At 38.4% G+C, this 24,492-nt stretch overlaps 1 protein-coding gene across 3 annotated transcripts in view; it reads right to left on the bottom strand.

Annotated features, from left to right (window-relative positions):
- The window catches only part of ABCA5 (ATP binding cassette subfamily A member 5), a 59,657-nt gene that overhangs the window by 10,431 nt on the left and 24,734 nt on the right, over positions 1–24,492 (bottom strand). For 2 of the 3 annotated variants that reach the window (XM_037913879.2, XM_037913880.2), the window contains exons 14-35: positions 24,245–24,420; positions 23,624–23,743; positions 22,569–22,707; positions 22,280–22,370; positions 21,864–22,003; positions 20,627–20,746; positions 19,411–19,612; positions 17,626–17,795; positions 16,369–16,496; positions 12,851–12,988; positions 11,423–11,536; positions 10,497–10,667; positions 9,398–9,511; positions 8,062–8,199; positions 7,369–7,443; positions 6,385–6,476; positions 2,420–2,543; positions 1,444–1,561; positions 1,256–1,347; positions 913–1,088; positions 366–441; positions 177–271 (exon numbers count right to left, since the gene is read on the bottom strand). In XM_037913879.2, the coding sequence (XP_037769807.1) occupies positions 177–271; positions 366–441; positions 913–1,088; positions 1,256–1,347; positions 1,444–1,561; positions 2,420–2,543; positions 6,385–6,476; positions 7,369–7,443; positions 8,062–8,199; positions 9,398–9,511; positions 10,497–10,667; positions 11,423–11,536; positions 12,851–12,988; positions 16,369–16,496; positions 17,626–17,795; positions 19,411–19,612; positions 20,627–20,746; positions 21,864–22,003; positions 22,280–22,370; positions 22,569–22,707; positions 23,624–23,743; positions 24,245–24,420 (2,809 nt within the window). Of the gene's footprint in view, positions 1–176; positions 272–365; positions 482–912; positions 1,089–1,255; positions 1,348–1,443; positions 1,562–2,419; positions 2,544–6,384; positions 6,477–7,368; positions 7,444–8,061; positions 8,200–9,397; positions 9,512–10,496; positions 10,668–11,422; positions 11,537–12,850; positions 12,989–16,368; positions 16,497–17,625; positions 17,796–19,410; positions 19,613–20,626; positions 20,747–21,863; positions 22,004–22,279; positions 22,371–22,568; positions 22,708–23,623; positions 23,744–24,244; positions 24,421–24,492 lie in introns of those variants that run through there. The other variant, XM_043527613.1, reaches the window with a different exon arrangement.

Genomic DNA, 24,492 nt, shown 5'->3' with positions numbered 1-24,492 from the left:
TTCCTTAATGTTAACAGCAAGTTATTCACATGACTGGAAAGAAGAATAAATACATGATTTGGCTATACTAATCTATGGCATGTTACCACTGTGAGCTTTGGAGTAAGAATATTACTATCATATTATCCTACAATGTAGACTTTTTTAAAAAAAGTGTGGCATAATGTTACACTCACCACATGTGTTGTTTGGCTTTAGGATCCATACCAGTAGATGGTTCATCTAGCAACGTAATCTGGGGATTACCCAGCATACTTAGCGCAAAACACAACTGACATGAAAGAAGGAAGGTTAAATATGATTACACAATAGGCCTCATGTTATGAAAATACTGAATTCAACTTCTTTTAAAACCTTCTTCATACCTTGCGTTTAATTCCAACCACTAATTTCTTTGTTGTTTTCTGTAGATGGTTTTTCAACTCAAGGGCACTTGCAATGCTGCAAAACACCCAATGCACAATATCTGTCTCATCAATCACTGAGAACATTGTTTAAGAAAGCAGATAGATTATTAATCCTCAAAATATGCTTTGTCATTTCTCTTAGTACAATTGTTAAATAACTGGTTACTCTGCTAATTACAAAAATTATTCTAATGTTTTTTAAAAAAATCCTTATAAAAGTTTTTACATTGCTACATCTTATGCCTCTCACTTAGAAATCACTGAGTAAGCTGGATGTTTTCAAGGTGAAATAAAGAAGTATATAAAAATCAAAGGCATTACATATTGTTGGGTTTGTCCCTTCCAAACCATAGTCACCTCTTGCTCAAAACTGCTAAAAGCAGTCTACTATAGTCAGACAAAAACAGAGCACAAGAAACCTATGACATCTATTGTTAGACTATTGACCTACTAGAACCCAGCTAAAATATGAGTGCAAGCAAAATATGCTGAAATTCATTTTTACCGTTTTACAACTTCTTCCACATCAGTTTTACTCATTCCTTTGACAGATCCATATATTTCAAAATGCTCCTGCAACGTAATATCTGGCCAAAGTGGATTTACTTGAGGACAATATCCCACAAATTTAGCAGAATGATCCTCACTATTCAATCCTAAAGAACAGTCTCCCATCAGCACCTGTGGAAAAGACAGGCCTTAGTCAACAGTATTTTCATAAGTTTTGCTTGTCTCTATAAAGACCAAAAACTATTTAGAGATGCTGGTGACCAAAATGGTAAGAAAACAACAAACAAAAAATAGATAGCCCAATTCCTTTTCTATTAGTTCGCAGCGACATACTGCACCTGGCCAGCAGTTGGTTCAACGTCTCCCACTAGCATGTTAATCAGTGTGCTTTTTCCAGCTCCATTTGGTCCTAGCAATCCAAGTATTTCTCCTGAATAAAATAAATACATAAATGACAGACAAGGTGTTAGCCATGCATTCCAGGAACAAAATATAGTACTTCAATGGTAACTAATTTAACGCCAACCTTTTTTTACGCAAAAAGAGACGTGTTTAGTTGCCACTTTCTTTATTTTTCTCCCAAGAAGAAAATCCTTCCTTTCATCATATTCTTTATGCAGACTGCTGACCAGAATTGCTGGTTTCTAAAAAAGAGAAGATAATATAATAACTGAATTATTTTTAAAATATAAATGACAAAAGCACTCGCGCCAATGGACAAACTGAAAGTTTATCGCAATAAAGTATGGGGTTTTTTTACATTTACCGAGGTTAGACAGATAGATTTAGATATTCCTGTCTTCTTAGTAAATCATTACATTTCTGCTTCACCATGGCTACACTTAGGGACAAGCAGGGGTTATCGCCATTATCTCCACTCAGAGTCCCTGTTTTTCACTTCTAAGTCCTCATTGTCTCTATCTGCTGCAAAACCATTTTAAGGGTCCGATTCTGCACCTGACCCCTATGCAGACAACAACTCTTGGGAAGCAGCAGCAGAATTATGCTCAAAATTGCTCTCAGAGCTGCTCATATGCAATACACAGCACATCTCCTCCTCCTCAAGGCTTGATCTCAGTGGCTTGATGCACCTAACTCCTACTAGCCCGAAGTGTGAGTACCCATTAGCTTGGAATCTAAAAGTACCAACCCAACCAGACACAGAGCTGTTCTTAGGGCAATAATTCTAGGTTTTTCCATGGGTAAGAGGTGGTAAGTCAAATAAATTGACACACACAAGGAAGGCACTGGAAACAAAAGAAAATAAGTACTGACATCAACTCACGTGAAAAAAATAGAATCCTATTTGCTCATCTGAATCTTTTTAATACAAAATAATTCAAAGAAGTAACTAATTCAGAAGACAAAAACAATATCTAGTTCTAATATTTCCAATTAAGCATTAATTTATTATTTCAGAGCTGGCATATGTTGATTCCTTGACAGCAATTTTATCTGATCTCACCCTGTCCCCTGTGATTCAATCATAATTACACAATTACCTCATCACAGCTCTGGCAGCTTGTCTTTTCTTTAACCCACAACCTCTCTGCCTTTACGTCTTCATCCTCATTCTCATTATGTGGATCATCTTGAAATTTCCATGTTTTGATCTTTGTAGTAGTTCTAAAGAGAGGAACAAATATTAATTTCTGTTCAGTCGTCTTTAAACAGACAAAGCTCCCAGGGATTTCACTGGAGAGCTGCCTGATTATGGACAGAAAGATCAAGTCCTTTGCATTTGTTAGGCAATAAACTCATGCAATTAGCCATATGTGAATGGGGAGAAAAAAAATCAGTGGAAAACAAGTCTTTAAAAAAATAAAATTCAGTTGTCACTTAAAAAGAACTGCGATCAAAGGGAATAAGCCAAAAAACTGCACTAAAGTAAGGCTACTGCTAGGTCACGCCATAGAAAATCAGGTCATTTAAACGTAAACAAAGCCCTTTCCTGTTGATTCTTAGCTACAGAAACCGGTGAATATTAAAATTATTTCACAACGGTTACACTGGTCTTACTGTTATAAAGAATGGGGTAAATCTCCAAAGCCGTTTATGATGAAATAGCTGTACAATTTCTATTAGCCTCTAGGAACAGTGTGCAGATAGATGCCACAGCCCATAGTCAAAATTTTCCCACTACAGCCCCAATCCTGTTAACACATATGAGCAGGTATTTGACCAGTTACAAGGGTTTTACTCCTGGGGAAATTCTGCGCCAAAAAGTTAAAAATTCTGCAACAGAAAATTAAAATTCTGCACACAGTATTTTCAAATTCTGCAAAATTCTGCATATTTTATTTGTTAAAATAACACCATATAATCACACCAGTTTCAATTATTTTTGGTCATTTATTTCAAAATACCTGTCAGCAAGTATGTCTGTAACAATACAGACAACAAAAAAGATTCAGAAAATATTTGACGACAAATAGATTTCTTACTAGCCATATTAATACAGAACTCTGAGTAATTATTCATTTAAACTACAATACAGAACCATATTTCCCACACCCCCCTACCCGCAGAAGCAGTGAAAAAGCTGGGGGGAGTGAGGGGTAATGGAGGAGCTGAGGGAGAGGGAAATAATTGCTGGGAAGATGTCTGGGTGTGAACTTGGAGGGTTGTTGGGTATGGGTGGAAAAAGTATGGAAGAGGGTTTTTTTGGCAGCGGAGGGGAGGGACTGTTAGGGAGCTTCCCCCATGCAGACCCTGGCTGACCCCTAGCTTCTCCCATTCAGTCAGGCACATGTGTCCCTTCACCCCACTAGGACAGCCACTCCCCCCATCTGCATGTGTCCTTGCACCCCCTGTCCATGTGTCCCTCCACCTCCACTCAGTCACCCACTTCCCCCATCCCCACGTCACCCTGCACCTCCTCCCCATGTGTCTCTGTGCCCCCACTCAGCCACCCGCCAGCCCCATGTGGTCCTGCACCCTCTCCCCATGTGGCCCCGCACCTCCCTCCTCCTGTGGCCCTGCACCTCCACTCCCATTCAGCCCCTGTCCCAGGCTGTCCTCCCCCACCAGCCCTTATGAGCCCCTATCTGTGACCCCCGCCCCCAGCAGCCCCACACTGTCTGTCTCCCCATAGCCTCTGTCTCCCGACCTGGCCTACAGGCGCTGCGAAGAAGGCTCTGCAGGCTCTTTCTCCTCCCTAGCTGACTGGCAGCGGCTGCTGTGTTCTATTGTCACAGCACCCTCTGGTGGGCATAAGGTAGAATTGCCAAAACTTTTCAGCAGAAGCTGTTTCTGCGCAAAAATATTAAAAATATGCACAGCTTATTAATTATGCGCATGCACAGTGGCTCAGAATTCCCCCAGAGGTAAGGTTTGCAAGATCAGGGCCCTTGTCTGCATAATGACAGAACTCTGAAATTGTCCAAATATTGGTCTTCCTTCAATATTTTAAGAGATAGGTATATCTTCTGCCTGGATAATTAATTTGCATATTGTACTTGCTTTTATATAGCTGATGAATACAATTTAAACTTAGATCAAAGTGTAAAGATTGTCAAAGCCATAATTTATTGGTGTTTAAAGACACAGTCCAGGTGCTCTTTTTCTTGTAAAGTATTATACCTTGCATAATATGTATCACCACTTGATTGTTAAAACTATGAACCAATGCAAATCGGCGACATTTATCCAGATTTTTATGCACGATTTCTGAATACTATTCATGCTGGTTAAATGAAAATGTAAATGTTGAACTGTCAAACAGTATAAGGCAATAAACACACTTCATTAATGCCAGTTTAAAATTTTGAATTAGATCTGTTTCAGAGGGCATATCTATTGTTTTGTAATATAAATATTTGCATTAAAGCTTGGTAATAGGTTCTTCCCAGTCATAATTCTGAAAATCCTTTAAAAATAAAGGTCAAGTACGTAACAAGTGTTTGCATATAGGACTAGATCCTCAGAGAAGCAGCCATTCAACCAAAGGGCTGCTCTAAGTTGTCATAGCAGCCACTCCAGCTCCTCTTCCCTCTCACCTCTGGCATATCCAATATGCCCAAAGAATCCTCAGCTACCTACCTACAAAAGGGACTTAAGAGCCCAGGATCTGGCCCACACATTCTAGTGCCACCATTGTCAGTTATAGTAAGCCAGCAATTATAAATTTTTTACTTAAATAGTACGTGAATAGCTTCAGTTACAAGCTCTTACATTTAAAAGCCAGAACACTTCTATATACTATAATATTTTGCACTGGTATAATGCATAAAACATTGCCATATTTTGTCTCCATTTAGTGGATAATGTCTGATAACATCTGTTAGTGATCCATGATGTCTAGAAAACCAAGCATTTTTCCCTAAACATAATACTTATTTCAGTTAATGCTCCCTTCCTGTAATTTTTACCTGTAGGTCTTTCTAACTGTAGGTCTGACTGTGCAATGGCAGTCAGAAAAGCTAACAGAATGTGAGGAACCATTAGGAAAGGGATAGATAATAGAACAGAAAATATCATAATGCCACAACATAAATCCATGGTATGCTCACATCTTGAATACTGCATGCAGTTCTGGTCACTCATCTCAAAAAAGATATATTGGAATTGGAGAAAAGTCGGGCAACAAAAATGATTAGGGGTATAGAACAGCTTCTGTACTAGGAAAAATTAAAAAGACTATAAATGTTCACCTTAGAAAAAAGAGACAAGGTGGGAAACCATTAAGGTCTATAAAATCACGAATGGTGTGGAAAAAACGAGTAGGGAAGTGTTATTTACCTCTTCACATAACACAAGAACGAGAGGTCACTTGATTAAATTAACAGGCAGCAAATTTAAAACAAACATAAGGAAGCACATCTTCACACAGTGCAGTAGAACTCTTTGCCATGGGATGTTGTGAGGGCCAAAAGTATAATTAGATAAAAAAAGAATGAGAAATTCACATTGAATAGGTCCATTGACGGTTATTAGCCAAGATAGTCTGGGATCCAACCCCTGTCTGTAAATCTCCAACTCCCAAAAGCTGGGACTGGACAACAGGGGATGGATCACTCAGAGTTGCCCTATTTTGTTCATTCCCTCTGAAGCTTTGGGCACTGGCCATTGTGAGATGACAGAATACTGGGCTAGATGGACTGTTGGTCTGACCAAGTATGGCCGCTCTTACAATTTTATGGAGTTAACATGAGTTGGACACACAAATGTTATGAGGGAATGATCCTTATATTAGTCGTTCTAGCAGAAAAGAATTATCTAAATTATGTCAGAGACATACGTATTGATATAAGGATGATTGCCAGTACAGAACAAGCAATGTCTGCACTGTTTTAAAACATCAGGATAATGCAATAGGACTTATTACTCCAGTGACAAAAGGATTTTTGTTTTATCTTTGGTGTGCCTTCTGCTGCACATTAGCTACTCCCAGTTAGTGCTACCAATACTATCTTAAGATGGCTTTTTCAATACAGAATAAGAAGAGATCCTATTAACCAACACAGACCTGAAAAATGGGTCCTCTCTTATCGATTTACCTCCATTTTTCACTTCAAGATATCGCAGGAGGAACAGCCACACTACACACTGCAAATAAGGCTAAAACAGACAGAAAAACAGTTACAGTTAATCAAAACATTTCCAGCCCCTTGAGGCCAAAACAGTTGTCCCTGGGATGAGTTCTATGAAATGTTGATTCCCTCGCAGCAGGAAGGTGTTCATGACAGACTCCAAGGCAGTGAAATCACATCACTAATTAATTCCATTGGAAGTCAGATGGGTGTATTTCCAAAAGCTGTTTCATATGGCATAAGTGCTCTGTGTTGTTATAATTAGAATATACTTCCCGTTTTGTATAAAATATAAATGAGTTATTTAAGAGTGAAATATGTTTTAAATCAGTACTTTTTAATTAATATTTCTGAAATGGTTTTCTGAAGTTTGGCCCACAAAACAGAATAGAGAGGAGAGGAAAATGTTATTTTAAGTAAACTGGATATGACAACTTTCTCTTTTAAAGAATCCACTCAAATCTGTCGTATGCCAAACCCTTTGTTACTACGTGAAGGCTGTAACTTGGCCTCAGTTAAATGAGCCGGTATGTCTCAGTCCAGTTCCTAGCAGACAAGAGACTATATCACAAAAACAACATCTCAGCTGGGCACTCGTTGGCAGACTCAATAGGGAGGCTAATGACCGAACACACAAAGTTTGAACTCTTCCATGATCCCAATCAGCAGTCTTATCTTCCAAGGGTAGGGCTGAGCCACACTGCTGGGGCAGTAGGTGTTGAGCTGAGGGAGTGGGGCAGTTTACGCCGCTGTTGCCTATTCTGTAATCATTTTTTGGCTGCAGAGCAGTAGTTAATCCACTATCTGTTATAAGCAAAAATAAAATTCTTAAACACCTTACAACAGGAATGCCTTTAGGAAGTGGCTTTTCATTCAAAGTTAACATTTCCTAACGTATTTGACAAACAACTGGTGCTTACCGTGATAACTGCTACCAAGAGTTTGTCCCAGGGGTCATGGTATTTTTCATTCTTTTGTAGGTGTTTCCATGATACCTGACAATGTGACGAATATTTACACAAAGAACTTTTCATCAAATGCCACATTTTACAACTAAATTTAAATGCAAATTATAACGAACTATTTAAGACATTTTATTTATACACTTTATGAGCCTCATTCAGGTTTGCACTGGCTTTACATCAGTGCAATTCCATTGACTTCTGTGAAGTCACTCCTTGTTTACATGGATGTAGAGAGAGATCAGAATCAGGACCAATGTATTTTGTCAATTGCAGGCTCCCAGTAATCAAAACAGCTCAACTCCACAGACAGAGGGACATGGAATTTGCCTTTATGTATTTAACAAATGCTCTGTTTCTTCCAGATTCTGAAAATAAAACATTTAGCTTACAACAAGGGGATAATAAAAGCAACTTTTTCAGCAGTTGGTGCTATTTATAACCCATTAAATGGCCATCAGGCATATTAGAGGTCAATGCAGAAGGCAAAACTCCCCATTCACTTACATGCAATATATATATATATATATGTATGTATGTATGTATTCTGTTAGCCCATGTACTAGGGCCCTTGAAGTGACTTTCAAAGTTCTCAAGTTAAATTCCTTATAAAAAGGAACCAGCCAACATCCCAAGACCCCCAAAGCTTACCTTTATAAAAGTAATCAGGCATCCAATAAGAGGATAGATGGGAATGAAGGCACAGAAGACATAATGCAAAATGGTGGTTACTATGAAATATCTCAGAAAGAATGCTACTTCAGTGACAGCAGTAGAGATCAAAGCAGTCTAAAAAAAAGAAAAGAAAAAAAAAGCCACGTATTTTTATCCAAGCCTATCTCACAAACTGACATGGTCATAATATTTAATACAAGTTGTGACAAGTTAGAAAATTGTCTGTATTATTTCTTAGGAACATTATGTATGATTCGGTTTCCTTGTTCAATTTTATATTGCTGCCTGACTCAGTGCAGTTAAAACAGGCTCTAATGGGGGGCTGTAAAGGTACCTAGGATGGGTAAAACAATGACACAGATGAGACAGCTTCTCAGGTACCCACCGGGCCTTCAACTGGGGGAAAGAACCTACCTGGCTGGCACCGACCAAATGAGCATGTTTTCCTATTTCAAGGCTAGGGCGGATATGAAAAAAAACACTGAGGGGTTAAAAAGGTTGCCTGGCAGAAAGGGAGGGAAGAAGCGGTCAGCTCAGCTGGAAGCTAACAGGGACACAGTCAGCACGCAGCAAGGCTTGACATACAGACAGAATGACTTGAGACCCAGGTCTGGGAGCAAGTTATGTGTAACTTGGTGCCCAGAGAGAATGGGTGACACCAACATTGTCATGCCTACGTAGGGGAATGCCAAATATGGGTAAGACAACATGCATATAGGTCTTTGTTATTTTTAAATCCACTTCTCTCAACTGTGTGTACCATCCAAGCATCTTTGTTTTGACGAAACTGCTTCTGCATACTATTACTGACCACTGGCTGCCAAAATAGAACTCTGGCTCAGCTGCGCCTGCTAGGTAACATGGTTGGCACCCAGAGAAGTGTAATCCAGAGACCCGGTTGGAAAGTGGTTGGCTTGCAGGATCCTACACCAAAGAGAAGTGGAGGTACAGGCTGGCTACCAGAAAGGGGTGCACTCGAGGGACTGGAAGATGTTCTCTGAAAGAACAGCCTGCCCAAAGATTGTGACACAAGTAATCCCTCGTCTTATTCCACACTGAGTATAACTCTTCAAAAGCGTGTGTTGCTGTGGCAAGGAAGAGAAGCAAAGAAACATGTATACTGCCTCATAGTTAAACCATTTGTCATTTACTTAATTTCTTTCCTTTTCAGATGCAAGTTCGAGCAATGTCAAATGGTTTAAATATGAGGGAATTATTTTCCAAAAACGATAACTGAAAAAAAAAAATGTTGATTTGGCTTGAGGGGAAAACATGTTTAAAGTTAACTAAATACAACAAGAGGCAGACTTACCATTGAAAAAATAAACGACCAAAATTCTTTGGTATTTTGCACTTTTTTAAAGGTGAAAGAGAGCACATAAGTGAACAGCACTACTGATGGTACATAGCCAATAAGGCAGAAGATCTGCAAGGGAAAAAAAAAAAAAAGACATTTCTTAGAAAGATTCATCATATACCATGCTGTCAGAATACTCAGTATACCCAGGGGTACAAAGCTGTTATTGACATTTATTTTGTAAATGCCTGAATACTTTTAGAGTACATTTTCATCTCCAGTTGATCCTCTGTCAGTTAAAAGCTAATTTAATTGTTTTGAGATGCTATACTCAGCACGATATGTGCTATTAAAACTGTCTGCTAAAAAATGCAAGCAGGGCAGCAAGTCCCATCTCTCAGTTAAATTTAAATCTTTTCTTTAAATCGTTTCTCAAGTGGCACTATCAGGTCTCACATAAACACTAATGATATGCATATTTGGTAAGCATTGCAAGTTTCATCCTCGATTAATTTCACAAACTTTTGCAGAAATTAAAACAAGAGCAGGCATGTTGGAGGGAGGGATGGAACCGCAGTCAAATGATAGCATGCCAAGTACAAAAAGCTCAAAGGAAAACTCAAAGTTCCATAGTTCTCACCTAAGAGAAGAGCTCTGGCTCGAGAAGCATGGACCCTGGAAGGCCTGGGATCCCCAGCCTCAGGGCAGGGGACCCTGGCAGGCTTCTCCAGAACAGGGGACTCTTGTAGCCTCAGCTGTTAAGGAGCCATAAGTGTGGGAGCTGGGGCTCTCAGCTCCCTGTCTATCTGCCAGGCAGGCTGCTGTGAAGGTGGGAGTTTGGAAACCCCAGTAGCCTAGCAGGTGGGCATGCTAGTAGGAAGCCAGTCAAGTTTCCAACAGAAATCTGCCTGGCAGGCCGGGTTCTGTCAGAACTTTGTCAAAACTGAACGGCCTCCATGAAACATTTAGATTTCAGCGATCTGGCAAATTCCAGTGAAATACCATTTGGGTGAAATTTTTCCGACCAGCAAACAAAAACGAACACGTCATATTTCTTATATGCTTTGATAAAGAACTTTAATGAGAACAGAGAAGTAAATAAAACTAGACTTACAACAGCAAGGAACTTCCAAGTATCGAAATAAACACTATGATGAAATGCAAATAAGCTTCCTATCATCAGAACAAGAATAATGAAAAATAAAGGAAAGTCAATGACGGCTTGTCCACTCCAGTAAGCAGATGGATAAAGACCGGAGATCTTAAGCTGAGTGTAGGCTTTGATCTGTTAGAGGAAATAAAATTACAATAGGTGTCAAAAATGCCACAAATGGCAGTTATGTTAATTCTTATTAATGCTTACACAACTTGGGCCTAATTCTGCTCTCAAATATACAGGCTGTACACTAGCGTCATTCTAGTGTCTTCACTGGAGTTATTCCCAATTTGCAATTTTTAGGTGCCAGGGGAGGAGGTCTGTGTATCCACATTTTTCCACAAAAGAACTTGCTAGTTTTGGGAAGAAGGGATAGAAGCAAAACACCCAGTAGGAATATGGACTGAGTGCCCTCTATGATCCTACTTTCTTTAGTTTCAGCTAGGCATCCAGCTGGTAGTAGGTTATGAAAAGACTAGAGTGCCCAATTCCATCTCCAAATCTACAGCTATATTCTTCTATATGCAAAAATCCCTTGTTTCTGTTCACATTCGTATTTGAGTCATATAATTTGTCTCTGCAACAACTTGTTAGTCTTAGATAAAATATAACTTTATGTACATTTATTCTTGGGCTAGGTGCATCCAGTAAACAGACACATTTAAATTTATTTGAAAATTGAGGAGTCCTGACACACCACTTGGTTCTGAAGTTGTTGTATACTCTACGAATAACCCCACCATTGCGTCCCAGACAACAGCCATTACCAAGTTATTACTGCATGATTATATCATCCAGTAATGGCCTTAGAAGAAGGTTTTATATTTGTTTACATACTGAAGATTTAAAATGACCCAAACTGCATAGTTCAAACTGAAGATTACCTTATGGTTTTCTGCATTTTCCATCGCAAAATATGGTGGCACCCCCGTTACAATGATTCCTAGTAACATCGCTTGGAAAAAAGCCTCCAGTCTGAAAACTGTGTCATCAGTCTCCTGAAAAATAATTAGACTTCGGCACTGGGAAATCAGAATATACTAGAGACAAAAAACAACTCCTCAAACTTTTTTTTAAAAGTTTCTAAACATGATTTCCTGTGCTCTTGTACCTAGACTCCTAACAATGTCACTTTAGTTACAACTTATTCTAAAAGTCCTGTGCAGATTTTTCTGCAGTTTATAAAATTAATATGGTCAGAAGAGAAAGAAAATGGCAACTACGAATAGTTGACTACTGTAACCGCCTCTTTGCTATCCTTGATTACTGCAGCCTTGCTCCTCTCAAGTCTATTGAGAATTCTGCTGTTAAGATCATCTTGTTGCTTTAATCACATTATCGCACATTTTGAGCCTCTTTTCTGGCTCCTTGTTCACCTCCCCATCAAATACAAGCTTCTTGAGTGAAATCCTGGCCCCAATTAAGTCAATGGCATAACTCCCATTAAATTCAACGGGACTAGAATATCACGCTTTGTCTTTATCTTTAAGGCCCTTCAAAACTGAGATCCACCCTACCCAGGTGATCTAGTAACCCACCAAAACATTGACCTCCACCTTCGTTCCGCCAACATTCCCAGCCTTTACTGCCCATCAGCTTAACCCTATACAACTGTGTGCTTATACATGGGAAAAACTCTGATAAAATTCTACCTTATCCTGTTCCAGAACCCTCCTTATGACTCATCTCTACCACAGTCTAATCAAAGCTAGGTGGGTGACAAGCTCTGATCACTCCTCTTGCCCTCTCCCTTTCCCACTCCTTTTCTTGCTACCTCCAACCACCAGTTAAAAACGTCCAAACCTACAGTACAACAAAGGTGTGCTAGTTCATCACCATACTAATTTGAATTTGTGTCATATTTCAACCCCCTACTCATACTCTGTTTGTGTCCTTAGATTTGGGAACATCTCTTTTCTATGTTTGTAGAGTGCCCTGGATTGGGGACCTCGGGCATCACTATAATATAAATATTTACTATGTATAATTATCTTTAAAAAAATCAGAATACGATTTTTTAAATTCAAAGCTGTACTGCTTAATGTGCAATATTTAATTACCTTAGAAGCTTTAAATGTTGAAAAAGATAGTAATTAAATCGGCTTGAATTAAATGGCCATGCTTAGAAATTTATTGAATCATTCTGACTTATAGCTACATTTTGTCACATGCTCCAATATAGGGCTAGCCTCAAGAAGTGCCTAAATAGTCAAAGCCACAAAACTGCATGCACAACTGTGATTTTGCTATCGTTTCCTTTGTAATTAGGCAATTTTAAGCCTATGATACTTCCTGATTTGAACTCCACCTACTTGAATGAATGGATTACTCCAGATTTGAATATTCTCAGTCACATTTAAGTTGCGGAGAAACAGGTTGCTAATGATGTTCATCAAAACAGGCAGAGAGTGCACCATAGTACTGTTGAATACAGCTGTAAAAATGGAGCTCTACAAAGAAAAATATTTTCCATGTTAAATTTGCAACATGAAGGTTAGCACTGAAGGTTATTGTTGGAAGAAACCCTTTGTACAATATAGAACTTACTAAGAAGTATAAGGAAAAGGAGTACTTGTGGCATCTTAGAGACTAACCAATTTATCTGAGCATAAGCTTTCGTGAGCTACAGCTCACTTCATCAGATGCTGTAGCTCACGAAAGCTTATGCTCAAATAAATTGGTTAGTCTCTAAGGTGCCACAAGTCCTCCTTTTCTTTTTGCGAATACAGACTAACACGGCTGCTACTCTGAAACCTAAAAAGTATAGTAATGCAGTACAAATATTCACAATCTAAAGGGCAGAAACGTAACCAAATTAATTCCAATGAAAATAACTTTATGAAAATGTGCCCTTTAGCTACAAGGTTGGTTGTTATCTAACTTTAATACTTGTTTGCACTGCTGTTGCAGCAGGGTTGGGTCCCATGGTCTTTGAGAGACAAGGGGGGTGAGGTAATATCTTTTATCGGACCAGCTTCTGCTGGTGAGAGAGACGAGCTTTCGAGCTACACTGAGCTCTTCCTCAGATCACACTTGTGACATACGGGGGCAGATATTCAACTGGTATAAACAGCTATAGTTCCACTGAAGTCAGAGCTATAACAATTTACACTAGCTGAGGAATTTGATGTTAACTTTACCAAGAAATGGGAACAAAAGGCAGGACCTTCGTGTTGCAAATTGTTTCCTCTTAGTAACATGAGGTACAATCCACGTTTCTTCAAACCTTACCATGTTCTTCCACTTCAGATCACACGTTGGACTTGAAAGACAGTGCTTTGATTTACATATTAATACACGCACTCCAAGACACGCACTTCTCTTTCCATACTAGAGCGTTGTTGCAAGAGCAGTTTGGGTGAGCTGCGAAGGTGAACTGAGAATGAGCTGACAGTCTAATATGAAAAGAGACCGTGTTGGGTGCACAGATTTAGTATATTAAACACCCAGATGTTTTTGATGTTTAATTAAAAAGACCGTTTAAGTAAAATACACTTAAAGAAATTCCCTCATTTACAGTATTAATCCATTGTTATCATATGTTAAAATATCTTTTATTTTATTTTTTATTTTTTAAATGAAAGGCGTTTAGAAGGAGTGCAAATCTGAGGGTTTGTTTTTTATTTAAATGAAATCAATGTCAATTACACCAAAGAATGAGTCTTAGATTCAGCTAGAAATGTAATCACTTGTGGTACCATTCATGTTTTCACATCCCAGGCACATAGACTGTAAACACAGCATTCTGGATAACTTACAAATGAAATAATTGATTTAGAATGCCATGCATTTACATACTGTCAGGCATATAAAAACAAATTAAGTAAGTTCTCTCTTGACTTTTGATTTCAATATGGAAAAATGTGCAATGGAAATTTTACTAAGCTAGTGTAATTAGTATACTGAAGGTATGTTTACCTTCCTAAAATTTCCAGTCTATTAATAGACAAGCTATCTTCTGCCAGGCAGAAAGCAGTATTTTCTTCATTTCTTCATTACCCCACATTTGAAAAGTTCTAGAATTAACTTATTCTTTAAAAACCCTAAGTGTCTGGAAAGGCTAGTGGAGGTTCGGGTGCATAGCACAGACTATATTTAACTGTTACTATCACCCTAATTGAAATTAGGGCTGTCAATTAATTGCAGTTAACTCACGCAAACTCAAAAAAAAATTAATTGCGATTAATGGCAGTTTTAATTGCACTGTTAAACAATAGAGTCCCAATTGAAATGTATTAAATATTTTGGATGTTTTTCTACATTTTCAAATATATTTACTTCAATTACACCACAGAATACAAAGCGAACAGTGCTCACTTTTATATTATTACTTTTATTACAAATATTTGACCTGTAAAAATGATTTTAAAAATCGTATTTTTCAATTCACTTCATACAAGTGCTGTAGTGCAATCTCTTTATTGTGAAAGTGCAACTTACAAAAGTAGATATTTTTGTTACACAACTGCACTCAAAAACAAAACAATGTAAAACTTTAGAGCCTACAAGTCCACTCAGTCCTACTTCTTGTTCAGCCAACCATTATGACAAACGAGTTTCTTTACATTTATGGGGATTAATGCTGCCTCCTTTTTTACAATGTCACCCGAAAGTGAGAATAGCCATTTGCATGGCACTTTTGTAACAGGCATTGCAAGGTATTTATGTGCCAGATATGCTAAACATTCGTATGCCCCTTCAATGCTTCGGCCACCATTCCAAAGGACATGCTTCCATGCTGATGACGCTCGGTAAAAAAATTATGTGTTAATGAAATTTGTGACTGAACTCCTTGGGGGAGAAGTGCATACCTCCTGCTCTGTTTTACCTGCATTCTGCAATATATTTCATGTTATAGCAGTCTTGGATGATGACCCAGCACACGCTGTTCATTTTAAGAACACTTTCACTGCAGATTTCACAAAATGCAAAGAAGGTACCAATGTGAGATTTCTAAGGACAGCTACAGCGCTCGACCCAAGGTTTAAGAATCTGAAGTGCCTTCCAAAATCTGAGAGGTACAAGGTATGGAGCACGATTTCAGAAGTCTTAAAAGAGCAACAGACTGATGTGGAAACTACAGAAAAAAAAAATCAACCTTCTGCTATTGGCCTCTGACTCAGATGATGAAAATGAACATGCGTTAGCCCACACTACTTTGAACTGTTATCAAGCAGAACCCATCATCAGCATGGACGCATGTGCCCTGGAATGGTGGTGTAAGCATGAAGGGACATATGAATCTTTAGCACATCTGGCACATAAATATCTTGTGACGCCAGCTACAACAGTGCCATGAGAACGCCTGTCCCATTGTAAACAAGAACCTGGCAGCATTCTCTCCTGCAAATGTAAACAAACTTGTCTGAGCGATTAGCTGAAGTAGTAGGACTGAGTGGACTTGTAGGCTCCAAAGTTTTACACTGGTTTATTTTTGAATGCAGGTTTTTTTTGTACATAATTCTACATTTGTAAGTTCAACTTCCATAATAAAGAGATTGCACTACAGTACTTGTAATGGGGGAATTGAAAAATACAATTTCTTTGGTTTTTTACAGCGCAAATATTTGTAATCAGAAATAAACATAAAGTGAGCATGGTACACTTTGTATTCTGTGTTGTAACTGAAATCAATATATTTGAAAAATGCAGAAAACATCCAAAAATATTTAAATAAATGGTATTCTGTGATCGTGTAACAGCCCTAATTTAAATATGAGCAATCGTATCATCTCCTGAAAACATCTTTTAGAGAACCGAGCACCAAAAACTACTTCTGAGGTACCCAGAAAAGGCCAGCAGCACCAAAACACAGGCCCATCTTCCTTACCTGTTCTGAAAGCGACACATTTAAAGCTGCACTGTGAGGTGCAGCCGACACGTAATCACTGTCATTGAACATCTCAGTCAATATCTTCTGGCTTCTGAGAGCACTGATGAGATCATCAATATTTGATCCTAGTATAAGGCAATAAGGAAGAAGACATGACTATTCATCACAAAAGTATCTGGTTGCACGCAAACTTCACACCGAAATTATGAATGCATTTATATCAAGATAACGAGAGAGAGAGAGTAGTTCTCCCATATAATCTTCTTTATGAGAAGTTATTGTTGTTTCTCTACATGTATAGACTCTTCCATTATTTTAAATAGTGCTTATGTTTTGATTTTAGCTCCCTCCTTCAACATCCACACAAAAAACGTAGAAAAAAGGAAGGTTTTTTTGCTGTGTACATCAAATTAAAGTAAATTATAGTTCAGAAATGATTATAAAAATACCACAGGGCACCTGGATAAATTTGGATACTCAAGGTTTCAGTGAGAGAGACTCGTTTTAACTGGAGTTATTTATCATGAATCGGACATTACTCTCTTTTGGAATTCAGGGTTCAGACAAAGGAGGTTATAAGGTATACAAACGGCGTGTGTCTAAGATACTGGACACCCGATGTGTTTTTCTTATTGCCATGACTAGAGGTTCATGGACTTTACCCAGCAAAACCTTAAAAAAATAAGGGTGGATGGATATGGAATTTAACCATGCTACTTTTAAGGCGGACTTTCCAAAAGTGCTCAGCATTGGCCTAACTTTGCTCCCACTGACATCAGTGCTGGGAACTTCTGAAAGTCCCACCCTTAAATTGCATGGGTGGGTCATTTAAGAAAGCCATTTTCATTCCCACAGCAGCATACAGAGTCAGAATGCCCCACAATGGAAAACCTGAAGAATTTCTGGATCTTAATCATACAGCTCCTGACAGCCGGTTTGAATCAAGTTTGAATAGAGGTTCATTCAGCTTTAGTCATCACCCATGACTGATTAACACTGGAATGTTCCCATGTTAAAGAATATTAGATGCTTTTATGTTCTCTAAGTTGCAAATTAAAAAAAATTCAACCACCAGCCATTCATTGCAGTGATCATTCTTGTAGCTCCAGGCTACATTCCACCTCCCTTCACGTTATGTGTGGTTTAATCTCTCATACCAATGGGATGTTATGTTTAAAAACACCTTCTTAAAGCTAGAGTATTAAATACACGACAGTAATCCAGTATAACTGTATTTGCTTTTTTTCTTCTCACCTGTGGAGTTCTGAAGGAGGAGATTTGTTTTGTACTTGTTGTATTTTTCTCCAGGCTTCAGAAAGTACAAATCTGGGGAAAGTTTGATGGGAACCACAGAATTTTTGAAGTAGTGATGTATAAGAAACATTAAAATCTGAACTGCAAGAAAAACTAAAAAAAGCAACAACCTGAAAGAAATAAAGCGATTTAAGTAAAGTTCAGTGGAAACTGATCCACATTATTTGCATATTATTCAAAACAAGTTGTCCCTCAGGTGTCAGCCTCAGACCCACTATAGATACAGACATTATCATTTCAGTTAATGGAAGTCTAATCACGAATACCCCGATTCAGTCCACAGACTACAGTTAACGAAAACTAAACATATAAAAGGCAAAGCTCGTTATTCACTTCTTACCATAAATCAAAATTGCTCTGGAAAAAAGGAAGTAATTGTTGGAGGCTACAGCAGGCAGCAATGTAACCAAAATAGTATATACATCATATTATCATCAGTGTTACCTACAGAAGAGGCTCACGCCCAGGGAAGCAAATATTCAACAGCAGCAGCAAGAATTATGATAGCCATGCTTATCTACATTACACACGATCATCACCATCCTCTTTTTCCCCCAAAGGCATCTTTGCAGACACGGGAGCACAGCATCACCCTTCACTCTTGTTCATGATCTTGTTCCTCCAATAAACCCAGCCTGATCATGCCCTGGCAAATGATGTCACACCATCTAGGCAGTGGTCAGCCTCTAGGTCAGACTGACCTTGGTTGTGTCTGCATTATTTTCTTTGGCATCCTATTAGCTGTTTGTCTTCTACAGCAGCGGTTCTCAACAGTGGGTCTGTGAACCCTTTCACAGGGGCCGTGGGGCCCCGCGGCTAAAATCCAGAGCCCGAATCCCTGCCCACCCAAAACAGAAGTCAAACTATACTGATGCCCAAGGGCCCACCCCCGGCCCAGAGCCGACACCGCTGGGCCCTGGAGTTTTTATAGTATTTTGTGGGGGTCCTCAGAAAGGAAAAGGTTGAGAACCCCTGTTCTACAGTGTCCCCACCATTGCGATCTTTTTGATTGTAATCACTCCCATGTCCTGATTTCACATCCTCTCCCCGCCATTTAACTTCATCTGTCTTAAAATCATTCCACTTTACATTTGCCATCTTTCAAAAAAAACTCTCATCCCTACTGTCTGCAACTTTCTGATGTTTGTTTCATTTAATGCAGCTGCTCCCAGACCCTAGCGTAATACTGTTAGTACACTGGTGTTATAAATTTTCACTTTGGTACCAAATGTAATGTTTTGATCAGTCCGTATTTTCATCTGTTTCTGTGCAGCACTCATGGCTAAGCCACATCTTTTAGCCTAATCCTTGGTGGAATTGTCGGCACTGATCAAGCTTCCGCAGCACATATAAGATTCCACTTGTTCTATGTCTTCTGCATTTCAACACTTTCTCTAATGCCCCTTTTCCAAGATGCAACCACTGTCTTCATTGTACGTTCAAGCCTACTACACTGATTTTCCATGGCAGCAAAGAACACCATGATTAATTCAAACATGTCTGCCAGTTATATGACATCGTCTCCATAAACGAAAGAGCTTAACTCCAATGTCACGCCCTCCAACTCATCTAACCATCTAGATGGTAAGAAAAACCATGATGAAAAGCTACATTATACACCACAGGTATAAAACAAACTACTAAAACATATCTAAGCATGTCTGAACTTCTGACACTCATAAATGGATTTTGGTAAATGAAGCGGGAAGCCATCTTAATACTTACATAATTCCCACTGACTTATTTTCACGTCTTAAGTTAAGGAAATGAACCTTTGCTATAGTAGACACCTGCTGTTTCCAGAGAGCGGTATTGCTTACTGCAGATGATTTCGTCTCAGAGAGTATCAGTAGGCTTTGTTCCATCTCATCAAATGATTTTGTATCCATTTCCTCGCCTGCTGACTGGGAATTAAATATGCTATAATCTGTATGGAAAGAAAGGGGGATAGAAATGGAAACATACGATTTACCTTTCCTGATCAAGTCACTGGACCATGTGATGTGGTATCCTGCCTTCAGGAGTAGCCAAATGATGGTGGTAGAAAGTCTATACAATGCTTCTAAACAAACTGTGCAATGTTGTACAGAAGCAGAAAAACCCCTTTCTGATCCCCTATGCAACCAGCATATACACAAAAGACAGAGATTTTAATTAGCCTAATTAATTTAGCCTATACAACTACCAATATTGCTAGATATCATGGATTATTCAGCTGTTAAACTCTTTCTAAACAGCTTTCCAGGTATAGGATAGTTCAGTACCCTGTGGTTAACAACAAAGCCTAGAAAGGTGAGGATACTTTTATCTATTAAACATGGACACTAGAAGGGTATTGCTTTACTTTTGGAGTAATCTCCTAAAGGATAGCAAGAAGCTTTTCAAATAGGCCTCTGATTTTACATCCACAATCATATGGGGTGCAAATAATTGTGGGTATAAATGATGGTTAGATATTTAAATTCTATTTACAGGTACAAATATATTTTTTCAAATCAAGTGGTTGGAAATCTAAATTGTATTTCCTGTGTCCACAATTGAATGCAAATACAAAATCCCATAGGGAAAAGTATATTTTTGAACTTTCGTCCACAAAAATCTACCTTATTAAAAAATAAAGAAGGACATTAGATTTAAGGACCCTGAAATTCATCCCTATACAGAGGGTCAGCACAAGACCTGTACAGCTCTGGACTTCAGACAGGGATCATTCTCCAACCTCTTTGCCCTTTGTTTGCTGTTCTGGTCAGGTATTTCAAGGAGCCCACAACAGCATGTGATCGTAAGTGTCACATACAGTTTGAAGTAATATTCTATGATAGGACATTTTTGTTATTATTTCTGCTTTTCATAGTGAAAAGTGCTAAATACAATCTTACAAAAATTAACCACAACTAATCAAGTCACAAAGAAAACGGTAAATATTATAGTTACATCTCACCTGCTTGATCAATTTCTGCTTCAATTTCCAGCTTCAGGAACACATCCTCCAAGGTTGTCATGGAAACTCCATAAGTAATAACACCCAAATGTGAATGAGTGTCTAGATCAGAAAATAATCCTGTAGAGGTGAAATAATGTGATTGCGTGGCAACAAAATTACATTTGCCCACAAGAATTGCCTCTGATTTAATAAAAAGACATAGTGTGCCCCACAAGGTGAGACTCTTCAATGAATACACACAATGTATGTACAACATGTTAATTACAGAGACCTAAGTCATGGTGCTACAGTTAATGCTGAGATGAGTTTTGCGTTTAAAGCAGATCTTCAATCAGCATGTTAGGTATGAGAAACCCAGCACATTCTCCCCAAAATAACAGCATTTACTCTCCAAGTACAGAATGAATCTTGTGAGAACTTACAAGTAAGTCCATTAAATAGTTTATGAGTTAAAATTAATTTAAAAATGAGTCCTTAAAGAAACGTAGCACCTGTCAGACCTGTGCTTTGTCCCAAGTGATCTTAGTAATAAAGCTCAACGAAATTTTCTGAATGGTTTATTCGCAAAAAGATGCATACAGCCCCCACCTCCACATGAAACTGCATGTGTCTGTGTAATTTTTAGCCCAGTGGTTGCTTGGGTTGTAGGAGACCCAGGTTTGAATCCCCACTCTTGAGCAAAGACATGAATTCAGATCTCCCCTTCTCAGATGAAGGGTCCTAATCACCAGGCTATAGGCATTCTGCTACCAATCTCTTCTGTTGAAGCGGCTCTACTTTTTATAAATACATAAATGTTCATTGGGCCAAAGAAAGAGAGAGAGAGAATGACTCTCTAGATTGGAGCTGAAGGCACTCACCATTTAGGTAGAAGTTGTCAATTCCAGCTCTCTCTCCATCTGATTCAGAGGAGGATTTGACTCTATATATTGGAGTCAGGTGTTCTCATTAGCCTAACGGCTTCAGCTGACTCTTTGCAGGCTAATTGGAGTCATGTGTCCACCCTAGCCTGGAGCAGCCCCTGCTCTGGTCAGTCAGGGAACAGAAAACTGCTTATCCAGTGGCCAGTATATCTGCCTTCTACTACTCTGCTATACCCAACTGGCCTGGGTCTATCACAATATATGAAGAAAAATGAAAACATACTTCTCTGAAGGTACCATTATGATCAGCTGATTTCCTCCTCTCCTCCCACCCCACATTAGCTCAGCACTGAATTACAATAGCATCATACCTGAAAACTTGTCCATGTCTTTAAAAGGTAAGGTATACACAAGCTGCAGTTCATTCTGTTGTACCAAGCTGGCTCCAGGGATATGCTGTCTGATCAAGGCTGTTGTAGCTTCTATATTGCAATACCCATCTATATGCATACTAAAAATACAAAGTATTTTAAAACCTGTGTTTCTTCATTGCCATTTTTTGAAAGCATAACAAAACAGAGTGAAAGTGATATCTGATCAACAAAACAGAGTGAAACAGAGCAACAAAACAGAGTGAAAGTGATATCTGATCTTCCCAAACAAGACAGAAAAATAAAACCTTTCAAAATTTAGTAGGATAATTTTAAATTATCCTACACCTTAAGGGGAAGTCAAAGCAAATATAACATGACACAAGGAAGGTGGCTTATAAACTAAAAAATAATACCTCAAGCGGTAGCCAATTCCCCATTTGGTTTTGAGGAAGAGAGACGAGCCAACACATTTCAGCATCCCTTGAGAAATCACAGCTTTTCGATCTAGAAACAAAACCAGGCATTTTTATTCTGAGGACCGGCAGTCTACTCATAAAACAATGGCATGACTAAAGAGAGAAAACTCTGCTGTCTACTGACAGCGGAAGGAGCACCTGTTCACCTTATATGCTAAATACAGTTCTAATTTACACTCTGCAAGCCCCCAGTAAATGTGTCCCACAGGGCCACAGCAAAACTCACCAGCAAGAATATCTGCTTCATCCATGAAATGAGTACTGAATACTGTTACCCGATTGGCTTGTCTGTTTTTCAGGAGATTCCAAACAATGTGCCGAGAACATGGGTCCATACCAGCAGTTGGTTCATCCAAAAGTAAAACCTACACAATGATTAGGAAAAAAGGCATAAAAAAATCCAAACCCTCCATAGTCACATCTGAGATACCCACATCACAAAATCCTACAGAAACCAGGAAGACTATTAATTCAAGGGCAGTTTTGCTCTATTTGTTTAAAGGTAGGGTGGGAAAAATTTCTTACTTTAACCAACTAAAAGGTATGCAAAACATCCATCATAACTATTTACTTTTTTAAAAAGTTCATCACCTATTTGTGATGAACAGAAAAACCACAAACTACCTCAGAAATGCATCTTCACAACTGGATACATTCGGTTCCCACTATAAATAAATTTAAACTACAGTGGTAAAAAGACACATTAGTTCCTTTTACCAATAGTTGGTGACATTTAATATGTATATTTTTAAAAAGGTAGGAAATCATGAAGGGTATTGTCACTTACATCTGTACACTGCAACCTTTAAACATGTACCCAGTCTAAAGGAGCATCACAAATAGCAACCATTTAACTTTGTAATCAGAAAGAGCCATAAACTCTCTGTCATGTCCCAGGTGCTTGCATGGCTTTTTCAGGTCATGAGCCTGCTCTCTCTGACAACTTGTACTGTACTGTTTTTAGAGGGTGCAATGCACTAGCCTTCATTCCAGATGCAGTGTAACCTTTTATGCTAATTTACCACAGAAAAGCATGATATAATCCAGTTTCTACATTCACTAACACAGTTAACTCTTTGCAATGTAAAGGCTGCATGCTTCAACTTGGCAATTTTAAATTGTTTAAGCCAGAGTTGGTATGAAACATAGGAAGCGTTGACATATTTTTGCACCTTCTTATTTGCATCGCTTGTAATTGCCAAGTAATATGAACACGGGTACACTATCCATGCATATATACGGAACAAGCAGTAACTTAGGACTGTGCTTATGCCCCCTTACCTTTGGGCTCCCAAGAACAGCGATTCCTATCGACAGCTTTCTCTTCTGCCCTCCACTTAATTTTTTAGCTTGGTTATCTCGGATGGGCTGCATATCCAAATCATTCATCACTTTCTGCACCTTTAAAAATATAACAGAAGTGTTTCATGTCAACCGAAGTGAGATACAGTGATTAAAACGTGACTGTCATAATTATCAGCAGTCTTATGTTACATTTTGACAAATTATTCATCATTTTAAATTGTTCTAATTAACATTTTTAAGCCCCTTTCTTGGAATGAGCTTCTTGGAGGCAAACCCCTGTACCAATTGTCAACAGTGTCTATTACACAGGATCAGGGCCTTGAAGTTTAACCTACCAAGACTGGATAAATTATAGGGGGCCAATGTTTGTAAACAAGCATTAGTATTTATATGTTCCAGTAATATTTCGTTATAGTAGAACAAACAAATTCAACAAACTTTACTTAAAGTATCTTCCTATATTTTCCCTCTTTAATAAAATAGCGTATTGGTCTTTTATTATAAACTAGACTTGCAAAGTGACTTCCATTATGCAATCAATAAAGCTATATTAATAGTGAATACACATTGTATATAATTTATATCTGAGTGACATACCTCTTGTATCAGAAGATTGGGAGATATCCCTTTAATATGAGCAAATATAGATAAATTCTCTTCCACAGTTAATACGTCAAAATGTATATCTAATTGTGGGCAAACCCCCGTTATCTTTCTTACATCGAGCATTTCATCAATTTCAGAGATTCTGTGTCCATAGACAGATGCAAACCCTAAAGAACAAAAAGTAAAAAGAATTTAAGTATTTTTTAAACCCAACCACTACTTTGATCATCAGCATACAC

Source organism: Chelonia mydas, chromosome 14, assembly GCF_015237465.2.
Source record: "Chelonia mydas isolate rCheMyd1 chromosome 14, rCheMyd1.pri.v2, whole genome shotgun sequence".
NCBI classification, from domain to species: domain Eukaryota; kingdom Metazoa; phylum Chordata; order Testudines; family Cheloniidae; genus Chelonia; species Chelonia mydas.
The sequence above is the reverse complement of the archived record's forward strand: the minus strand, read 5'-3'. Positions and strand labels throughout refer to the sequence as shown.